The sequence below is a fragment of the Heptranchias perlo genome, unplaced genomic scaffold, assembly GCF_035084215.1.
Source record: "Heptranchias perlo isolate sHepPer1 unplaced genomic scaffold, sHepPer1.hap1 HAP1_SCAFFOLD_585, whole genome shotgun sequence".
In the NCBI taxonomy this organism is placed as follows: domain Eukaryota; kingdom Metazoa; phylum Chordata; class Chondrichthyes; order Hexanchiformes; family Hexanchidae; genus Heptranchias; species Heptranchias perlo.
In genome coordinates, this window is record NW_027139607.1 from 24,070 (window position 1) to 43,852 (window position 19,783).

A 19,783-nucleotide genomic window follows, 5' to 3' on the forward strand; every position below is an offset into this window, starting at 1 on the left:
GCCTTCAGCTGCCTGGGCCCTAAGCTCTGGAATTCCCTCCCTAAACCTCTCCGCCTCTCTCTCCTCCTTTAAGATGCTCCTTAAAACCTGCCTCTTTGACCAAGCTTTTGTCACTTGTCCTAATATGTGTCTCAGTGTCAGATTTTGTCTGATAATCGCTCCTGTGAAGGGCTTTGGGACATTTTACTACATTAAAGGCACTGAATAAATGCAAGTTGTTGATAGGGAGAGCCTCTTTCCATTGGCAGAAGGGTCGGTTACTGGAGACAGAGATTTCAAATAATTGTCAAAAGAACCAGGGGGGAAAATGAGAATTTTTTTATGCAGCGAGTTGTTATGATCCAGAATGCACTCAGCTGTGAGCCTGGGGCAGGGTGTAGGAGGCCTGGGCCTCGGGCTGTGCAGGATATAGGAGGCCGGGGCCTGGGCCTCGGGCTGTGCAGGGTATAGGAGGCCGGGGCCGGGGCCTGGGCCTGGGCCTCGGGCTGTGCAGGGTATAGGAGGCCGGGGCCTCGGGCTGTGCAGGGTATAGGAGGCCGGGGCCTCGGGCTGTGCAGGGTATAGGAGGCCGGGGCCTCGGGCTGTGCAGGGTATAGGAGGCCGGGGCCGGGGCCTCGGGCTGTGCAGTGCCCGGGTCAGGAGGAGCATCTCAACGCTGCTAGGCAACAAGGCTTGTTGCGCAGGCGCAATGAGTGATTACGGAGGCGCGTTGGTTGCGTACGCAGCGGCGGTACGCGCAGGCGCAGTGCCTATGCGGGGGGTGGGGAACGTCGATCTGCGCAGGCGCGCTAAGATGGCGGCTGCTCGGTGCTGGTCACGTTTGGTGTCGGTGTCCTGGGGCTCGGCGGCTGGGACCGCGCTGCTCGACCCCGGGGCTCTGCGGGCACTCGGCCCCCGCACCATATGTAGCGTGTTTGGGAAGGGCCGTGGACTGCTGTCGGCTGGGGGTCTGGGCCCGAGGCTCGGCCTGGAGCTGCGGCTGAGGCTGCCCGGTAAGGAGAATGGGCCGGGCCGGGCCGGGCGGTCGTGGTGCATCCGGAGCAAGGGCGGGCGGATCGGGCCTTCCTCCTTCCCCCCACCCCGCCCATCCCTCAGGCCGGCCGGCCAGCACGGGTCGGTGCCCCCTCAGGCCGGGAAGGGTCAGTTCTTCCTGTCCACTGGCCGTGTTGGGGTCACTCCAGAGGAATGACCGCTCGAGTGGTCAGCGAAGGGGAACAAACTGCAAAATAAAAACCACACATTGTGCGCAGTGTGTCCAGCCTCTGTCCAGCCTCTGTCAAATGTTCGGTGGGGCAGTTTGCCGGGAGTGTGAGCACGGTTCTGGCGAGAGACATTTGCAGAGTCTAATCGGGAGCTCCCATTTCAGGTGTGATCCACCGAGATACAGAATTCAAGCAAATTTACAAATTAAGACACAAAATAGGAAATGCAGGAGGATTTGTTTTTAAACTAAAAGGATAGTAACTACGGGAACAGGGGGGGGGGGGGGGGCGTGGAACAAGAAACGATGCGATTCAAGAAAGAACCAGCCAGGTTCTTGTGAACAAATGGGATTCAGGATTATTAGAAATGCATCGAGAGAATACTGTGGATAGAATCCAAGGTTTCCTGCCTGAAACTGTTACTATGTAAGCTGTTCATTTAAAGAGAATGAGGGAGAGATGGTTCCTTCTGTTACTGCATCAAGAAAGATGCTAGAGTGCAGGGGAAGGTATAATGGGGTACAGTGCAGAATGTGGGCAGACTTCAAAGTGGCACCCCTCAAAATTTGTGTCTTTCAGCTAAACTCGTTAAGATAGTTTTCTTGCAGCTATATTTGTTTAAAGTAAAACTATTGTGAAATATTTTTACTGTTTGCCCAATATTGAGTCTAATGATGTTAGGCTGCTGAGATCATAACTGGAGGAGGCAGGAAAGGGGGGCAGTTTGATTAGAACAAGAGGCAGACTAAAGAGTTGAGCTCCTTGGCTAGAGAGGGCAACTTTGGCTTGGTGTGGAGAAAGGATTGCTCCTTAAGGTGGGAGGGATAACATTGCTGCTTACATTTTCTCTTGTAAACAATTTTACAACACCAAGTTATAGTCCAACAAATAACTTGGTGTTGTAAAATTGTCCAATAACTATAACTTGGTGTTGTAAAATTGTTTACAATTGTCAACCCCAGTCCATCACCGGCATCTCCACATCATGGCTACATTTTCTCTGTAGGCGATTTTGGGTGCTTTTCATAATTGTTCCTTTTCCCCATCCACTCAAGGCTCCGCACCACGTTCTCTGGGGATTGCTGGATTTCACACGTCTTCTAATTTAGCCAAGTCTGATTATTACGAGCTGTTGGGGATCCCACGCAGTGCTACGCAGAGGGAGATAAAGAAGGCCTATTACCAGGTATGAGAAGAGCGGTTATTTTAACCAGACTTGAGGTTAACATTTCAACTTATCGTCCTGTACTTGATCAGGTAGCTGGTGTGAATACCAAATGTAAGACTTTTCTACCTGTGCCAAACCAGCAATCAGAATAATCCTTTAAACCTCCACATTTTGGCCATCAAATGGTGGCAAATCGAGCTGTGTGATGGGAATCTATTAGTTTAATTTAATTTATTTTGATCCTTTTTCCTCCCTCCTATTGTGGCGGAGCTGATCTGATTTTTTTCCCCCTTCCTAAGCTCAGATGGGGTGGGGAGAGGGGCTGAATCCATTTGTAGAACCCCAGCCACTGCCTCAGCTTGATGATCGAACCCAGGTCCCTAGGATTCACTGCCTGCCTTCCTTTTTATGATGGCGGTACAGCTCGTGTCCATAGTGGATTGAAAACTGTCCTGGAACCGTGTATGTCAAAATAGCAAGATAAAAGGCTCAGGAACTTGGTGCCACTGTGTCGGGTTTGAATCCATTTTCAGAAGCAAACCTGCTTTTAAAAACAGTCTGCAGTAATCACTGTCTTGTGTATCCTGGAGAACTGGGGGAAAAAAATCACACAGATTTGAATCACTGGATGACTTGACCCAGTGACGGCCGCGGGGGATGGGCTGTGGCCGATGTAATTGCTTGTAACTTTTAATCGCTGTTCGACCCTTTCTGTTCTTGCCTGCACAGCTTGCGAAGAAATACCACCCAGACACGAACAAAGACCCAAAGGCAAAGGAGAAATTTTCCCAGGTGGCAGAAGCTTATGAGGTAATGGATGTGGTCTGATAATGGCCTCAGACAGTAAAACATCGTGCTCCCGATCTCATGGGGCAGTGGGGAGGGGTTCCTAGGCGTGCTGAGCCCCTGGGTGGCTGTGATGATGTTAGGGGTGAAGAGCAGAGGTCAGCGGTCACAGCATCTCTGATCTGTTTTTGGGGGGGGGTTGGGGGTTAAGGGAGGGGAAACAGTTTGGGGGGGGCTGTGAGTGCTGTCGGGGGCGAGAGAGGGGCCAGTCTTCTGTTCTTGTGCCAGCAGAGACACGAGGGGCTGAATGGCTGTAAGCTGCAATGGCTCTGTGTTTCCACCCTCCCGCCTGAAAGGATTGATTAAGAAAGGGAAGTTAGATTATGAAAAGAAATTAGCAAAAAATATAAAAACAGATAGCAAGAGTTTCTATAGTTATATAAAAAGAAAAAGGGTGGCTAAGGCAAACATAGGTCCCTTAGAGGATGAGACCGGGAAATTAATGGTGGGAAACATGGAGATGGCAAAAATGCTGAACAAATATTTTGTTTCAGTCTTTACAGTAGAGGACACTAAGAATATCCCAACACTGGACAAACAGGGAACTCTCGGGGGGGAGGAGCTAAATACGATTAAAATCACTCAGGAGATGGTACTCAGTAAAATAATGGGACTCAAGGCGGATAAATCCCCTGGACCTGATGGCTTCCATCCTAGGGTCTTGAGGGAAGTGGCAGTAGGGATTGTGGATGCTTTGGTGATAGTTTTCCAAAATTCCCTGGACTCAGGAGAGGTCCCGGCAGATTGGAAAACTGCTAATGTAACACCGTTATTTAAAAAGGGTAGTAGGCAGAAGGCTGGAAATTATAGGCCAGTTAGCTTAACATCTGTGGTGGGTAAAATTTTGGAGTCTATTATTAAGGAGACAGTAACGGAACATTTAGATAAGCATAATTTAATAGGACAAAGTCAGCATGGCTTTATGAAGGGGAAGTCATGTCTGACAAATTTGCTTGAGTTCTTCGAGGATATAACGTATAGGGTGGATAAAGGGGAACCAGTGGACATAGTGTATTTAGACTTCCAGAAGGCATTCGACAAGGTGCCACATAAAAGATTATTACTTAAGATAAAAAATCACGGGATTGGGGGTAATATTCTGGCATGGGTGGAGGATTGGTTATCGAACAGGAAGCAGAGAGTTGGGATAAATGGTTCATTTTCGGACTGGCAACCAGTAACCAGTGGTGTTCCACAGGGGTCGGTGCTGGGTCCCCAACTCTTTACAATCTATATTAACGATTTGGAGGAGGGGACCGAGTGCAACATATCAAAATTTGCAGATGATACAAAGATGGGAGGGAAAGTAGGGAGTGAGGAGGACATAAAAAACCTGCAAGGGGATATAGACAGGCTGGGTGAGTGGGCGGAGATTTGGCAGATGCAATATAATATTGGAAAATGTGAGGTTATGCACTTTGGCAGGAAAAATCAGAGAGCAAGTTATTTTCTTAATGGCGAGAGACTGGAAAGTACTGCAGTACAAAGGGATCTGGGGGTCCTAGTGCAAGAAAATCAAAAAGTTGGTATGCAGGTGCAGCAGGTGATCAAGAAAGCCAACGGAATGTTGGCTTTTATTGCTAGGGGGATAGAATATAAAAACAAGGAGGTATTGCTGCAGTTATATAAGGTATTGGTGAGACCGCACCTGGAATACTGCATACAGTTTTGGTCTCCATACTTAAGAAAAGACATACTTGCTCTCGAGGCAGTACAAAGAAGGTTCACTCGGTTAATCCCGGGGATGAGGGGGCGGACATATGAGGAGAGGTTGAGTAGATTGGGACTCTACTCATTGGAGTTCAGAAGAATGAGAGGCGATCTTATTGAAACATATAAGATTGTGAAGGGTCTTGATCGGGTGGATGCAGTAAGGATGTTCCCAAAGATGGGTGAAACTAGAACTAGGGGGCATAATCTTAGAATAAGGGGCTGCTCTTTCAAAACTGAGATGAGGAGAAGCTTCTTCACTCAGAGGGTGGTAGGTCTGTGGAATTTGCTGCCCCAGGAAGCTGTGGAAGCTACATCATTAGATAAATTTAAAACAGAAATAGACAGTTTCCTAGAAGTAAAGGGAATTAGGGGTTATGGGGAGCGGGCAGGAAATTGGACATGAAGCTGAGTTCGGATCGGTCAATGCCCTGTGGGTGGCGGAGAGGGCCCAGGGGCTATGTGGCCGGGTCCTGCTCCGACTTCTTGTGTTCTTTAGATTTGTGGTTGGGATCAGATCAGCCATGATCTTATTGAATGGCGGAGCAGGCTCGAGGGGCCGATTGGCCTACTCCTGCTCCAATTTCTTATGTTCTTATGTTCTTATGTAGGACGGCACAGTGGCAATATTGAAGCTGAGGTAGGGAGAGTGAAAATTATTTGCACACGTTAACAGGCGCGCACTAAGTCTGGTCTAAAACTTCAATGGCAGTACAGGGTTCAAGAGGGTTTCTGTCCCTCTGACCTGTCCCAAAGTTTACTTGTTCACTGGCAGCCCTGGTTAATGGTTGTTGTCGGTTGCAGGTGTTGAGCGATGAAGTAAAGCGGAAACAGTATGACACGTATGGGACGGCAGGGTTTGATGCAGGAGCGGCCAGGAGCCAGCAGTACTGGCAGTCGGGCCCTTCAGTGGATCCAGAGGAGCTCTTCAGACGCATCTTTGGGGAGTTTTCTGGATCTAGATTCAGAGATTTTAACACCATCTTTGACCAACCACAGGAGGTGAGTGAGCTGGCCATTCGGTTATCCAGAGAACTGCGATGCTGTTACTTTCAGATGGAAGAGGACAATTCCTCACTCGCTTTCTCTCCCTCCCCCACACCCCCCCCCAATCCTTCCCAAGAGACTGGTTTCGCTGAGACTTTTTCCCCATAGGGAATGTTTTGTGGTTACATGAGTGTGTAGAACCGCCCAGATTAAATCCAGAGTCGGGAGCTGACCTGACACAGAAAGGAGGAGGGAATCTCGCTCCTCTGCCCTTCAGAGCTGGTTTGGGTCTTGATTCTCGATTTTCACTCCACACCATGTGCTTAAAGTCGCTGAGCAAAGTCATCTGGTTTTATTTAATCCACCAGCAACTGCTGATAGGCCGAATGCTCTGGTCTTCTGGTTACTTTTTGGGAACTGGCACAACAGCAGCCAGGAGATAACCACAAACAACCAGAAATCCTGGGGCAATTCGAGATACTTTGAAAAACTATCGATCACTACCAAGCATAGACTGTCACACCTGCGGGATCTGATACCAGCTTAGAATATTAAACTGACTCCAAGATCTGGACAACTCCTGTTCCTTAAATACCCCTGAAAACAGCAACTTCCCAGCAACACTCAACCACATTCGAAAATAACTATCCGTCGTACATGTAACGGAACAAATCACACAGGCTGTGTTTGTAGCTTGGCTCCTCCCTCGGATAATCTTGTGAAACTTACAGTAATAGTATCGAGTTAAACTTGGCTGCAACTAGCTCTTAAACCTCTCGGTTATTATGACTGGATTTAAAGGGACAGGTACCAAACCAATACTAAACAAAACAAAAAACACTTCACTTTTGTCACAGCTGTGAAGGAGAAAAGTTGGCTTCAAACGGGAGCCTCATGATCAGAAGAGATTTAGATGCTTTAAAGAGTCGAGCTCATGAACCGTGTCTTTGTGTGTTGGCTCTACAAGGTAGTGTTGCTTTGTATCACTCAGTACACAATGCTGTGGTGTTTAATATCTGCTGCTCCCCCGCAGTACATCATGGAACTGACATTCACACAGGCTGCAAAGGGTGTGAACAAGGAAATTACCGTGAATCTGGAGGACACGTGCCAGCGGTGCGATGGCAAAGGAAACGAGCCAGGAACTAAAGTTCAGCACTGCCATTACTGCAACGGAACTGGCATGGTAAGCACAGACTCCTGGTCACTGAGATCTGACACCTGGGACTGTTAAATCATCCTTCACACAGGGTAGTGGGTTTCTGGAACTCTCTTCCCCCAAAAGGCTGTGGAGGCTGGGGGTCAATTGGAACTTTCAAGACTGAGATTGATAGATTTTTGTTGGGTGAGGGTATCGAGGGATGTGGAGCAAAGGCAGGTAAATGTTGTTGAGATACAGATCAGCCCATGATCTGATTGAATGGCGGAGCAGGCTCGAGGGGCTGAATGGCCTCCTCCTGTTCCCGTGTTCCATCTGTCCGTCCCTGGTGCTATTGGCCCTTGATACTAAAGAGACTGGCAGGCAATGCTGTCAAAGTTAATCTAATCTCACTGAACCCCAGCCCCCTCCCAGTTATCCTGTTAGTTTCTAGGTTTGCCAGTCGGAGGAGCAGCTTCTGCTCGTGGACCAGTTACTGGGATGCTTTTGCTTTTGTTCTACAAGCGCTGTTGTGGTCTCCAGCACATTGCCCTGCACTTCTCCTCTTGCAGGAAACCCTGAACACGGGTCCGTTTGTGATGCGCTCCACATGCCGACGATGTAGCGGGCGGGGATCTGTGATGACGACGCCCTGTGTCGTGTGCCGAGGGACCGGGCAGAGCAAACAGAAGAGGACGGTGATGGTGCCGGTTCCGGCTGGTAAGAACTGGTCACCAATCAGGTTACTGCTGCAAGGGAGACAAGTCTGGGTGGGGGTGACGTGCAAGTGGATCTCTTATATTCGGGGAACAGGAGTTGCTGCACATCCGAGCAAGTTCCGCTCTGGCAACAATAAATGCCAGTGCATCTGTGCTGCAGTGAACGTGCAGAACCAATGGAACAGAGTCTGTCGGTTATTAAATTGGTCTTGGTCCTTTTCCACCATTCAATTGTCTCCGCTCATCTGAAGGCACTGACGTACTTGGATGAGGTTGGTTGGTTTCCAGCAACCTTCTTGGCATCCAAGGAACTGAGATGGAGAGATTTTTTTTGGGTATCAAGGAACGTGGAACAAAGGCAGGTAAATGGAGCTGAGGTGTAGATCAGCTGTGATCTAATTGAATGGCGGAACAGGCCTGATTGGCTGAATGCCCTCCTCCTGTTCCTAGTGTTCCTGTGTTCCAATGCCTCACCCAGGCTGTTTGACTGTGAAGGCGTCACAGCTGAGCCAGATTCTTCCCTCAATGGATGTCAGCGGGCAGGCACCGTCCAGCAGGAGCTGCCGGATAATCAGCTGATTCTGGGGACCACTAAAGCCGTGCATGCCCACTGCCTCGTCACAGGCCAGGGGTTGAACCTGGGGAGTTTTTTTTTATTCGTTCATGGGATGTGGGTGTTGCTGGCGAGGCCGGCATTTATTGCCCATCCCTAATTGCCCTTGAGAAGGTGGTGGTGAGCCGCCACCTTGAACCACTGGTGAAGGTTCTCCCACAGTGCTGTTAGGAAGGAAGTTCCAGGATTTTGACCCAGCGATGATGAAGGAACGGCGATATATTTCCAAGTTGGGATGGTGTGTGACCCGGAGGGGAACGTGCAGGTGGTTTTGTTCCCATGTGCCTGCTGCTCTTGTCCTTCTAGGTGGTAGAGGTCGCGGGTTTGGGAGGTGCTGTCGAAGAAGCCTTGGCGAGTTGCTGCAGTGCATCCTGTGGATGGTACACATTGTAGCCACAGTGCACCGGTGGTGAAGGGAGTGAATTTTTAGGGTGGTGGATGGGGTGCCAATCAAGCGGGCTGCTTTGTCCTGGATGGTGTCGAGCTTCTTGAGTGTTGTTGGAGCTGCACTCATCCAGGCAAGTGGAGAGTATTCCATCACACTCCTGACTTGTGCCTTGTAGATGGTGGAAAGGCTTTGGGGAGTCAGGAGGTGAGTCACTCGCCGCAGAATACCCAGCTTCTGACCTCTTGTAGCCACAGTATTTATATGGCTGGTCCAGTTAAGTTTCTGGTCAATGGTGACCCCCAGGATGTTGATGGTGGGGGATTCGGCAATGGTAATTCCATTGAATGTCAAGGGGAGGTGGTTAGACTCTCTCTTGTTGGAAATGGTCATTGCCTGGCACTTGTCTGGCGTGAATGTTACTTGCCACTTATGAGCCCAAGACCGGATGTTGTCCAGGTCTTGCTGCATGCGGGCACGGACTGCTTCATTATCTGAAGGGTTGCGAATGGAACTGAACACTGTGCAATCATCAGCAAATATCCCCATTTCTGACCTTATGATGGAGGGAAGGTCATTGATGAAGCAGCTGAAGATGGTTGGGCCTAGGACACTGCCCTGAGTCCTCAGTCCTTGGGCTGTATCACACCGAGTGATGCATTCGCCCTCGGTTTTATCTTTGGGAGAATTAGGCTGCTGGTTTTGATAGCTGTGCCTGTCCTGTACCTGATGCAGTGTATGTGCGTTATAGGTGTGGAGGATGGACAGACTGTACGGATGCCAGTGGGACGCAAGGAGATCTTCATCACCTTCAGGGTGAGTAAGAATGAACCAGGCTGAGGAGGAATGCAGCCCCCATTTGTCTGGGCTGATCTGACTACAACAGCGAGCCTTTAACATAGTGAAACGTCCCATGGTGCTTCACAGAAGCGTTATCACTGAGCCACGTAAGGAGATATTAGGACAGGTGACCGAAAGCTTGGACAAAGAGGTAGGTTTTAAAAACCATCTTAAAAACCTCCCTATCAACAACTTGCATTTATTCAGCGCCTTTAACGTAGTAAAACGTCCCAAAGCACTTCACAGGAGCGATTATCAAACAAAATCTGACACCACGACACATAAGGAGATGTTAGAACAGGGGACCAAAAGCTTGGTCAAAGAGGTAGGTTTTAAGGAGCATCTTAAAGGATGAGATGGAGGTAGAGAGGCGGAGAGGTTTAGGAAGGGAATTCCAGAGCTTAGGGCCCAGGCAGCTGAAGGCACGGCCGCCAATGACGGGGTGGTGAAAATCGGGGATGTGCAAGAGGCAAGAATTGGAGGAGTGCAGAGACCTCGGAGGGTTGTAGGGCTGAAGGAGGTTACAGAGACAGGGAGGGGCTACTCCGCCGTGTAACTATAAAACTGATTTAATTTTTAATAGCTTTGATTAAAGTTGAGTTTAAAAGAAATAAAAGATTCCCTTGATAATAGGAGATTTGATCTTTGTTTCAGGCCCAGTGTTCTGGGGGTGGAGACGAGTTACATCATTTCTGGTTCCAGCCGTCCTTCCAGATTGATTGGGCCTGAACTGGAGAGAGTGACTACATGTAAATTTCTCCCATTGGAGATATGTATCTAGAAGTCTGAGATCTAAAATGGGGTATAAACCCACCTGATATCTTTGGGCGGGAGCTCAAAATATCGCTACCAGTCCCATTAAACCCATTGGGCCTGAAAGGTAATCTCCAGTGCTGCACAGGGTCTGGTACAGGATCATTGCGCTGATGGGCGGGGGGGGATAGGTCGTTGCAGGTTTGGTGGAAGGGGGAGGTTTTGGGGCGGGAGGCTTGGATTCTGCTGCTTCAGTTTTGCTTGAAAACATTTCTTTAAATGAATTGTTTAGGTTCAAAGGAGCTCGACCTTCCGACGAGATGGACCCGACATTCACTCTGACCTGTACATATCCATAGCCCAGGCTGTTCTGGGAGGCACAGCACGTGCTCAGGGACTACACGAAACCATCAATATCACGGTGAGTGTCACTGGGCTGCAAGCGGCAGTGTAACGGGAGCAATTGCCAACTCTGGACGTATTCCTGAAAGTTTCATCTCACCATCTCCCACCTCCAACTGCCTCGCTGTCAAACAGCCTTTCTTTCCACCATCTCCAATATTTGTATAACTAAGAAACAAAAATGTTCAAAGAAAATGAAGAATACACACTTTTTAATGCCCCTATGATTTTTCTCGCAGCAGTGGCCTGGAGATTAATCTTTAATTCCCGGTGACTCCAGGGCAATCCTGGGGGGTCGGTGCGCCCCGCGGCCGTCCGGTCGGTTCGGTGCGCCCCGCGGCCGTCCGGTCGGTTCGGTGCGCCCCGCGGCCGTCCGGTCGGTTCGGTGCGCCCCGCGGCCGTCCGGTCGGTTCGGTGCGCCCCGCGGCCGTCCGGTCGGTTCGGTGCGCCCCGCGGCCGTCCGGTCGGTTCGGTGCGCCCCGCGGCCGTCCGGTCGGTTCGGTGCGCCCCGCGGCCGTCCGGTCGGTTCGGTGCGCCCCGCGGCCGTCCGGTCGGTTCGGTGCGCCCCGCGGCCGTCCGGTCGGTTCGGTGCGCCCCGCGGCCGTCCGGTCGGTTCGGTGCGCCCATCGGTGCTATGGCGGGGACTGTCCTGCTGAGGGCAGCACCTGTGCACCTTTCACTGGGCCGGGCCTTTAATTTTTAATCCTCTGATTCGTATTTTCTTCTGGCGATCGATGAATCTTCTCACCGTTCCCCTCTTCTCTTCCCCCGGCCCCTCCCCCCCCCTCCCCCCGGCAGTTGGATTGAGACTGTTTGGGCTCACGTGACATTCGCAGTGGGACAGTTTCTGATTTCCTTCACTGCATGGCAGCAGTAGACTGTGAACGGACACCCTCTGCTTCCTTGAGCCATTTATACTCCCTGTCTGTTCGCAGATCCCAGCTGGGATTCAAGTTGATCAGAGGATTCGACTAGCCGGTAAAGGTATCCCAAAAGTCAACAGTTACGGATACGGAGATCACTACATCCAGATCAAGGTGAAAATCCCAAAGTGAGTATCCCCTGCTGCTTCATGCCGAGGCTGTAACCATAGCCCGACGGGATTCTAATGCCGTTGACCTTTCACCTTGCAGTTAGAATGTTGCCCGCAAGCATTGAGTCAGTGGGAGGCCGGATAAAGGAGGAAAAAACTTTCTTCATACTATTGCAGTAAATGAATATTTAATCTGTAGTTTCAAGGGGTTTTTATAAGAATTTTTTTATTTAAACTTTTGTGAAAGATTAGCCAACTGAGTGCAGTCTTCAGTTGGGACGGGGGTTAGTTAGATCAGGACGCTAAGTAGTAATTCAGCCAAGGCTTCTTCGACAGCACCTCCCAAACCCGTGACCTCTACCACCGAGAAGGACAAGAGCAGCAGGCGCATGGGAACACCACCACCTGCACATTCCCCTCCAAGTCACACACCATCCCGACTTGGAAATATATCGCCGTTCCTTCATCGTTGCTGGGTCAAAATCCTGGAACTCCCTCCCTAACAGCACTGTGGGAGAACCTTCACCACATGGACTGCAGCGGTTCAAGAAGGCGGCTCACCACCACCTTCTCAAGTAATTAGGGATGCCCACATCCCATGAATGAATAAAAGAGTCCCCATTTTAAAGTCATACATTCTGCTGTGGCAGTGTGTTAAGTGGGCATTGGATGCGTGAAGTGTTACTCTCTGCACCACATTACGTGGTGTACGTAACACCCCAGCACCCCTTCCCAGCTGTTTCATGGTCCTTTCTCGTAAAGGAAGATTCTGCTCACAGTTCAAAATCCTTCCAGATGTGGTGTATCTTTGCCTGTGGAGAATCATCAGTAACCGCTCTGATACTCCGAAAGCAAAGGCAAATCAGCAGCCTATCCTCCTCCTGGGGTAGATAATTCTTTATACCTTTCCTCTCTCCGCAAATACCCCAGGGGGGGCCAGAAGGTTTAAGCTGAAGCGGAAGAAATGAGGCTGAGCAGGGGGTAACTTTAATCATCGTCCCCGTACAGGGGGGTAACTTTAATCATCGTCCCCGTACAGGGGGGTGACTTTAATCATCATCCCCGTACAGGGGGGTAACTTTAATCATCGTCCCCGTACAGGGGGGTGACTTTAATCATCATCCCCGTACAGGGGGGTAACTTTAATCATCGTTGTCTGGGGGATAATCTGGCAGAGGGGAGCAGAACTCCTGCTGTTATAGAATCCCCCCAGTTATCACCCCATTGTAATCAGGTGGGTGATCTGCTCTCCTCCATCAGATTACCCTCCAGATTAACCCCCAGGTCATGGTGAAAGTTGCTCCCATCGTGTCTTAATTCAAAATCTGACCATTTGAATTTTTTAAGCACTCAATCCCCACTTTTTGTTTTTTACATTGCTTAAGTCAAATTATTCAATTTTTCTTTGGCGCAAAAAAGTGACTGAATTATTGGGAGTAGGCTGTACTAAGAATTCCTTCTACCATCCCCTTTTCATATTGGTAGTTGCGGTGGCTCCCGTTTTGTTCCCCTTGTTGTTTAATTCTCTTTATATACAGCGTGGAAGGGAAATGGTCACGGGGTGATGTCCAGGGCCTGTTGGGATCAGACCTTGCCCCTCTGATACTTTTTTGCCCCTTGCATGCAATCCAGCCGCTTGGCTCACTCGAGTGAAGACGACCACTGTGCCTGTAAACGCTGACACGGACTGGTTGGGCCGAATGGCCTGTTTCTGTGTTATGTATACCAGGGAGGTGATTTGTCTCTTTCTGCCATGGTACAGATCATATTTCTGGGCTGAATCATTTCTCTAAGTGATTCCATTTGCTTCATAGTTGCTCGAGCAGGTTCTTTGTGATTTACAGCGGTTGTAAAGCAAAGGTCCCTATTCGACTCGTTTGCTCCTGTCCAGCAGTTTATGCTAATCGTTCTTCCTTCTGATTCTCTGCCTGGCAGGACGTTGTCGTCCAGACAGAGCTCCCTGATGGTGGCTTATGCGGAGGAGGAGAGTGAGGTGGAGGGCACGGTGAATGGAGTCGTTAATACAGCTACAGGTGAGAAGCACACTGAAGGGCTCACCGTACCAGCAGAGCTGGAAGGTGACTGGTATATTTTTACCGATCAAGCACCACGGACAAGCACGGTTGACCAAGTGCGTTAGAAACAAAAGAGTATTGTGATTCTCACCCCTCAGGGAGTGGTAGAATATTATTGCCATCAGGAGGGGTTGAGTGTCAGTAATGATTTCTCTTAGTCACCATTCGCTGGCTTCGTACGATAGTTATCGGCTGGGGATGGAACGTAAGATAAACGAATGGTTTTGTACCAATCTAAAGAAAGAAAGACTTGCATTTCTATAGCGTCTTTCACGACCTCAGGACGTCCCAAAGCGCTTTACAGCCAATGAAGTGTAGTCACTGTTGTATTGTAGGAAACGCGGCAACCAAAGAATCATAGAAAATTTATGGCACAGAAGGAGGCCGTTCGGCCCATCGTGTCCGGGCTGGCTGAGAAACGAGCCACCCAGCCTAATCCCACCTTCCCTCATTTGGTCCGTAGCCCTGCAGGTCATGGCTCTTCAGGTGCACATCCAGGTATTTTTTTTAATGAGTTGAGGGTTTCTGCCTCTCCCACCCTCTCAGGCAGTGAGTTCCAGACCCCCACCACCCTCTGGGTGAAAACATTTGTCCTCATTTCCGCTCTAATCCTTCTACCAATTACTTTAAATCTATGCCCCCTGGTTATTGACCTCTCTGCCAAGGGAAATAGGTCCTTCCAATCCACTCTATCTAGGCCCCTCATAATTTTATATACCTCAATTAAATCACCCCTCAGCCGCCTCTATTCCAAGGAAAACAACACCAGCCTATCCAATCTGTCATCATAGCTAAAATTCTCCAGTCCTGGCAACATCCTCGTAAATCTCCTCTGCACCCTCTCTAATGTAATGTGGTGACCAGAACTATGCGCAGTACTCAAGCTGTGGCCTAACCAATGTTTTATACAGTTCCAGCATAACATCCCTGCTTTTATATTCTATGCCTTGGCTAATAAAGGAAAGCATTCCATATGCCTTCTTAACCACCTTATCTACCTGTCCTGCTACCTTCAGGGATCTGTGGACATGCACTCCAAGGTCCCTCACTTCCTCTACACCTCTCAGTATCCTCCCATTTATTGTGTATTCCCTTGCCTTGTTTGCTCTCCCCAAATGCATTACCAAACACTTCTCTGGATTGAACTCCATTTGCCACTTTTCTGCCCATCTGACCAGTCCATTGATATCTTCCTGCAGTCTACAGCTTTCCTCCTCACTATCAACCACACGGCCTATATTTGTATCATCCACAAACTTCTTAAGTCCAAATCGTTAATGTATACCACAAAAAACAAAGGACCTAGTACCGAGTCCTGCGGCACCCCACTGGAAACAGCCTTCCAGTCTCAAAAACACCCGTCGATCATTACCCTTTGCTTCCTGCCACTGAGCCAATTTTGGATCCAATTTGCCACATTGCCTTGGATCCCACGGGCTTTTACTTTTTTGACCCCAAGCTGCCATGTGGGACCTTGTCAAAAGCCTCGCTAAAATCCACGTAGACTACATCAATTGCACTACCGTGATTGATCCTCCTTGTCACCTTGAAAAATTCAATCAAGTTAGTCAGACATGACCTCCCCTTAACAAATCCGTGCTGAGTGTCCTTGATTAGTCCGTGCCTTTCTAAGTGACAGTTTATCCTGTCCCTCAGAATTGATTCCAATAATTTGCCCACCACCGAGGTTAGGCTGACTGGCCTGGAATTACTCGGTCGACCTATAAATCTATACCAACTTGTGCCCAGCAATCTAGGGCGAATGTAAAGTGGGAAATGGGATTGGTGATCAAGAATAGTTTAGACTACGGAAGAACATTGTGGGTGTCGCCTGAACTTTAGGAACATCTTAAAGTGACAGTCCATCTTGATTTTCTCTCTCGGCTTACTGCTCGCTCTGATCAGGTTTGTCTTTTTGATTGGCTTCTGTTGAGCTAGCCTTCAGATTAGAAGTTGTTTAATCTTTTATACTCTGCCGGGTAAGTTTGAAGCCTGGGTGGGGATTTCACTGTGTCGTCTTCGGGCCTTGGATTCCAGGCCTTACCATGCAGTAGGGGCTATGTTGCACTCTTGGGGAGGTGCCAGAGGAAGGTGGAATGCTCCCCAACAGGAAAGCCAAGACTCCTCCATATCCACCTCACTAGAGTGACATTTACTGAGGTCCGATAGAGGGATCAGGAGGAGGCCATTCAGCCCCTCGAGCCTGTTCCGCCATTCAATCAGATCATGGCTGATCTGTATCTTAACCACTGTTCCCTTTAAGCTGTGCGTGTGCACGGCCACGCAGCAGTCTGTTGTGGGCCACGCAGCAGTCTGTTGTGGGCCACGCAGCAGTCTGTTGTGGGCCACGCAGCAGTCTGTTGTGGGCCACGCAGCAGTCTGTTGTGGGCCACGCAGCAGTCTGTTGTGGGCCACGCAGCAGTCTGTTGTGGGCCACGCAGCAGTCTGTTGTGGGCCACGCAGCAGTCTGTTGTGGGCCACGCAGCAGTCTGTTGTGGGCCGCGCACTTAAACATTCTGTCCGTGCACCAAACCAGTGCTCTCGGCCCCTCTCCCACCCTGACCAGTCCCCAGGCCCCTCTCTCACACTGACCAGTCCCCAGGCCCCTCTCTCACACTGACCAGTCCCCAGGCCCCTCTCCCACACTGACCAGTGCCCAAACCCCAGGCCCTTCTCCAGCTCTGCCTCCCCGGTCCCCAGGCGGGCTGCTCTGCCTCTGGTGCTGAGGAGTGTCCGATCCCGCGGCTCCGGCCCCAGCCACCGCGTTGTTTACTGTGTTGCTAGGAAATGCAATCAGCGAGCAGCTGATTGGCTGAGCGGAAACCAGACCAGGAAGTAAGATCGAAACCAATGTGTTTGTCAGTGGCCAATCACGAACCGGACCCATCTCCACCCAATCAGAAAGCAGGCATCTCCACCCAACCAGACTGATTCCTGGGATGGCAGGACTGTCGTATGAGGAGAGATTGGGTCGACTCGGCCTGTATTCACTCGAGTTTTGAAGAATGAGAGGGGATCTCATTGAAAGATATAAAATTCTGACAGGGCTAGACAGACTGGGTACAGGGAGGATGTTTCCCCTGGCTGGGGGGGTCCAGAACGAGGGGTCACAGTCTCAGGATACTAGGTAGGAAATTTAGGACTGAGATGAGAAATTTCTTCACTCAGAGGGTGGTGAACCTGTGGAATTCTCTACCACAGAAGGCAGTGGAGGCCAAGTCACTGAATATATTTAAAAGGAACTCGACAGATTTCTAGACACAAAAGGCATCAAGGGGTATGGGGAGAGAGCGGGAATATGGTATTGAGATAGAGGATCAGCCATGATCATATTGAATGTGGAGCAGGCTCGAAGGGCCGAATGGCCTGCTCCTATTTTCTATCAGAGGGAGCAGACTGCGACCAACACACTGCTTCACCAGTGCGTCCTCCCAAACTGCACGAACGGCTTGTGATTGACACGTTTCCTTGTATTCTCACCCTGGGCTTTCACTGTTTGTATCTACAGGCACTAAAGCCCGGGCGAGCACTGAGACCAGGGAAAAAGAGTCAGAAAAGCCTGAGACTGAGCCAGGGGAAAACAAGGAGGGATTCTTTACCAAATTAAAGCGAATGTTTAGCTGACGTGTCAGAGGTAGGACACCTTTTTTGTTTTCCCTTTATTGACACCCAAACTTCATAGTTTGTCCAACCGCTGCCTGGCGTAAAGAGGTGTTGGCCTCGGGCAGCCAATGTGCATCAGTGAGTGCAGCACGTCCGCCCTGGTGTGATTCTACCTTTGGTGCGTCCGATGTGTGAGAGTGGCAGGTTCTGAATGTTGATTACCTGGCGTTAGCCAATGAGTACAGCCCCCAACATGGATACAAGGTGGGGCCTGAGTGAAATGGGTTTGGGCAGTCTGATTCTCAGCGTAGCAGTCCACAGTGCAAACCCTGTCGTAGAATCATAGAATGGTTACAGCACGGAAGGAGGCCGTTCGAGTCTATGCCGGCTGTCTGCAAGTACTAGTGCTGATTTTTCTTGAGATGCCACTAAGCTTAGCAAGTGAGTTTGAAAGACTAATTGTTGCCTTGGTGAACTAAAGGTCCAGACACTTGAAGTAGGGATGGGAGGAGGCTCGTGTGGAGCATAAACACCAGCATAGACCAGTTGGGCCAAATGGCCTATTCTTCACTGTAGTCTCGATGTAACACTTCACGGCAGTCGCAGATGAATTCTAAATCCTATGATCCTGGCTGTGTGAGGTTTACACTCCCCAGGGAACACAATGCTTACGTACTAACCAGTGCTCCAGGACACTCCAGTGCTCACTCTCAGCTCTTGTGTAAATCTTGACTCTGTGATGAACTTGATTGTTTTAAAAGTCTGCCACGTTTCACTGGTGGTGTTCTGGTTTCAGGAAAGCGCTCGAGTGGAAACTGAGTCCAGCCTGGGTGAGCGGACTGTGCTGCAGTGAAGGATGCACATTTCCTCCAGTCACTGTGTCAGAGTGGCAGGCAGCTGCTGCTGAAGGAATTCCTTTCCCTTGGAGCAGGACAGCGAGACCGTGGATACATTTTCATTTTCCAATAAGAAAGCTCTTACATTTTATTTTGTAGCTTTGATTACTTCTGTACAGTGATGTCAATAGCCATGTAAATATAGTGACAGATACAGTATTTAATCACAGCTGTTGCACTATGTGATCAATGTTTTGGACAACATAAAATAATTGTGCTGGGAGTTGGAGCAGTCTCTTCCATTTAAATCCTGACGTGTCATTGGGAAGGAACTTGATGGCTTTGATTGAGTTCTTTCGTTTGATTCCCACCGCAGAGCGAAGTGTGTTGCTGCTTTGGTGTCACAGTGGGTGAATGCCTAGCAGGTCACTATTACTCCATCCCTACTGCCCATTCCTCACACACAAGCCGAGACAGCAAGTGTCGGTGTGGGGGGGGTCACAGCTTAGTCGAGTCCTCTTCCACTAGAGAGCCAGGAGCAGGAAACCTGGCTGATTGTAAAATACGTTTCAGATGTCAGTTTGTTTCACTTCCATTTCAGTGCAGTACGGAGGGAGTGCTGCACTGTCAGAGGTGCAGCTTTCGGATGAGACGTTAAACCAAGGCTCCGTCTGCCCCCTCAAGTGGACCTAAAAGATCCCCTGGCCCCTGGTTGAAGACGAGCAGGGGAGTTCTCCTCTGTCCTGGCCAATATTTATCCCTCAACCAACATCACAGATTATCTGGTCATCTAAATGGGGCTACTTTAGATGTTGCATTGTTTAATGGGGGGGGGGGGGGGGGGGGGGCATTGTGGGCCTCATGTTCTGTTCACCCCCTCCCTTTTCTTAGGTTATATTTCTCCTTCCACGCTCTGGATTGTGCTTTCTGTTTACCCTCAATTCCTTTTGTTTCTGCTCTGTATATTGAAGGACTAATTCAGTTTTTCTTTAAACCCAGTTTCTATTGAAATATGCAAAAATGAGTCTTTCCTTAGGAAGAGGTCTCCAGATTACATGACTCTGGAGCTACAGGCTTTAGGAGGTCTTAGTTTGAGTTATAAATCACCTGACTCCAGATCTATCATTCTTTGCAAGCAAAGTGCAGCTGCCCACAGATTGGGTAAAGGTCCAATTGTTGACAGTCATTCACTGACCTTGAACAACAAGGAGCAGTGGGGCTACACTTCTAAACAACTTTGTTCTAGCAGTGCACAAGGGCAGCAATATCCTGGGATGCTGTGGCAGTATCATAGGATTGAGATCAACTAGCAAGTGACAGACTTGAGCTAAATTGGCTGTGTTCCTATCAATTTTAACTGCTGGCAATCAGACTCCCAGTTTTCTGTTTCACAGTGAACATTAACTTTGGGTCTCAGCTGCCAATGTAAATAGCACTCAGTGTCCACTAAAGTGGTTCAGATTAAAAGGACAT

At 49.4% G+C, this 19,783-nt stretch overlaps 1 protein-coding gene across 2 annotated transcripts; it reads left to right on the plus strand.

Moving 5' to 3' along the window:
• Nucleotides 1–655: 655 nt before the first annotated feature.
• LOC137316299 (dnaJ homolog subfamily A member 3, mitochondrial-like) lies at nt 656–18,593 on the plus strand. 2 transcript variants are annotated; one of them, XM_067980376.1, is made up of 12 exons: nt 656–992; nt 2,258–2,388; nt 3,100–3,180; nt 5,731–5,928; nt 6,947–7,099; nt 7,624–7,771; nt 9,520–9,584; nt 10,654–10,782; nt 11,699–11,814; nt 13,732–13,829; nt 17,380–17,505; nt 18,271–18,593. In XM_067980376.1, the coding sequence occupies exons 1-11, from the start codon at nt 689–691 to the stop codon at nt 17,493–17,495; spliced, it is 1,539 nt and encodes a 512-aa protein (XP_067836477.1). In that variant the 5' UTR covers nt 656–688; the 3' UTR covers nt 17,496–17,505; nt 18,271–18,593. The 2 variants fall into 2 exon arrangements, with proteins under 2 accessions (XP_067836477.1, XP_067836479.1); XM_067980378.1 differs by lacking the exon at nt 17,380–17,505.
• Nucleotides 18,594–19,783: the final 1,190 nt, after the last annotated feature.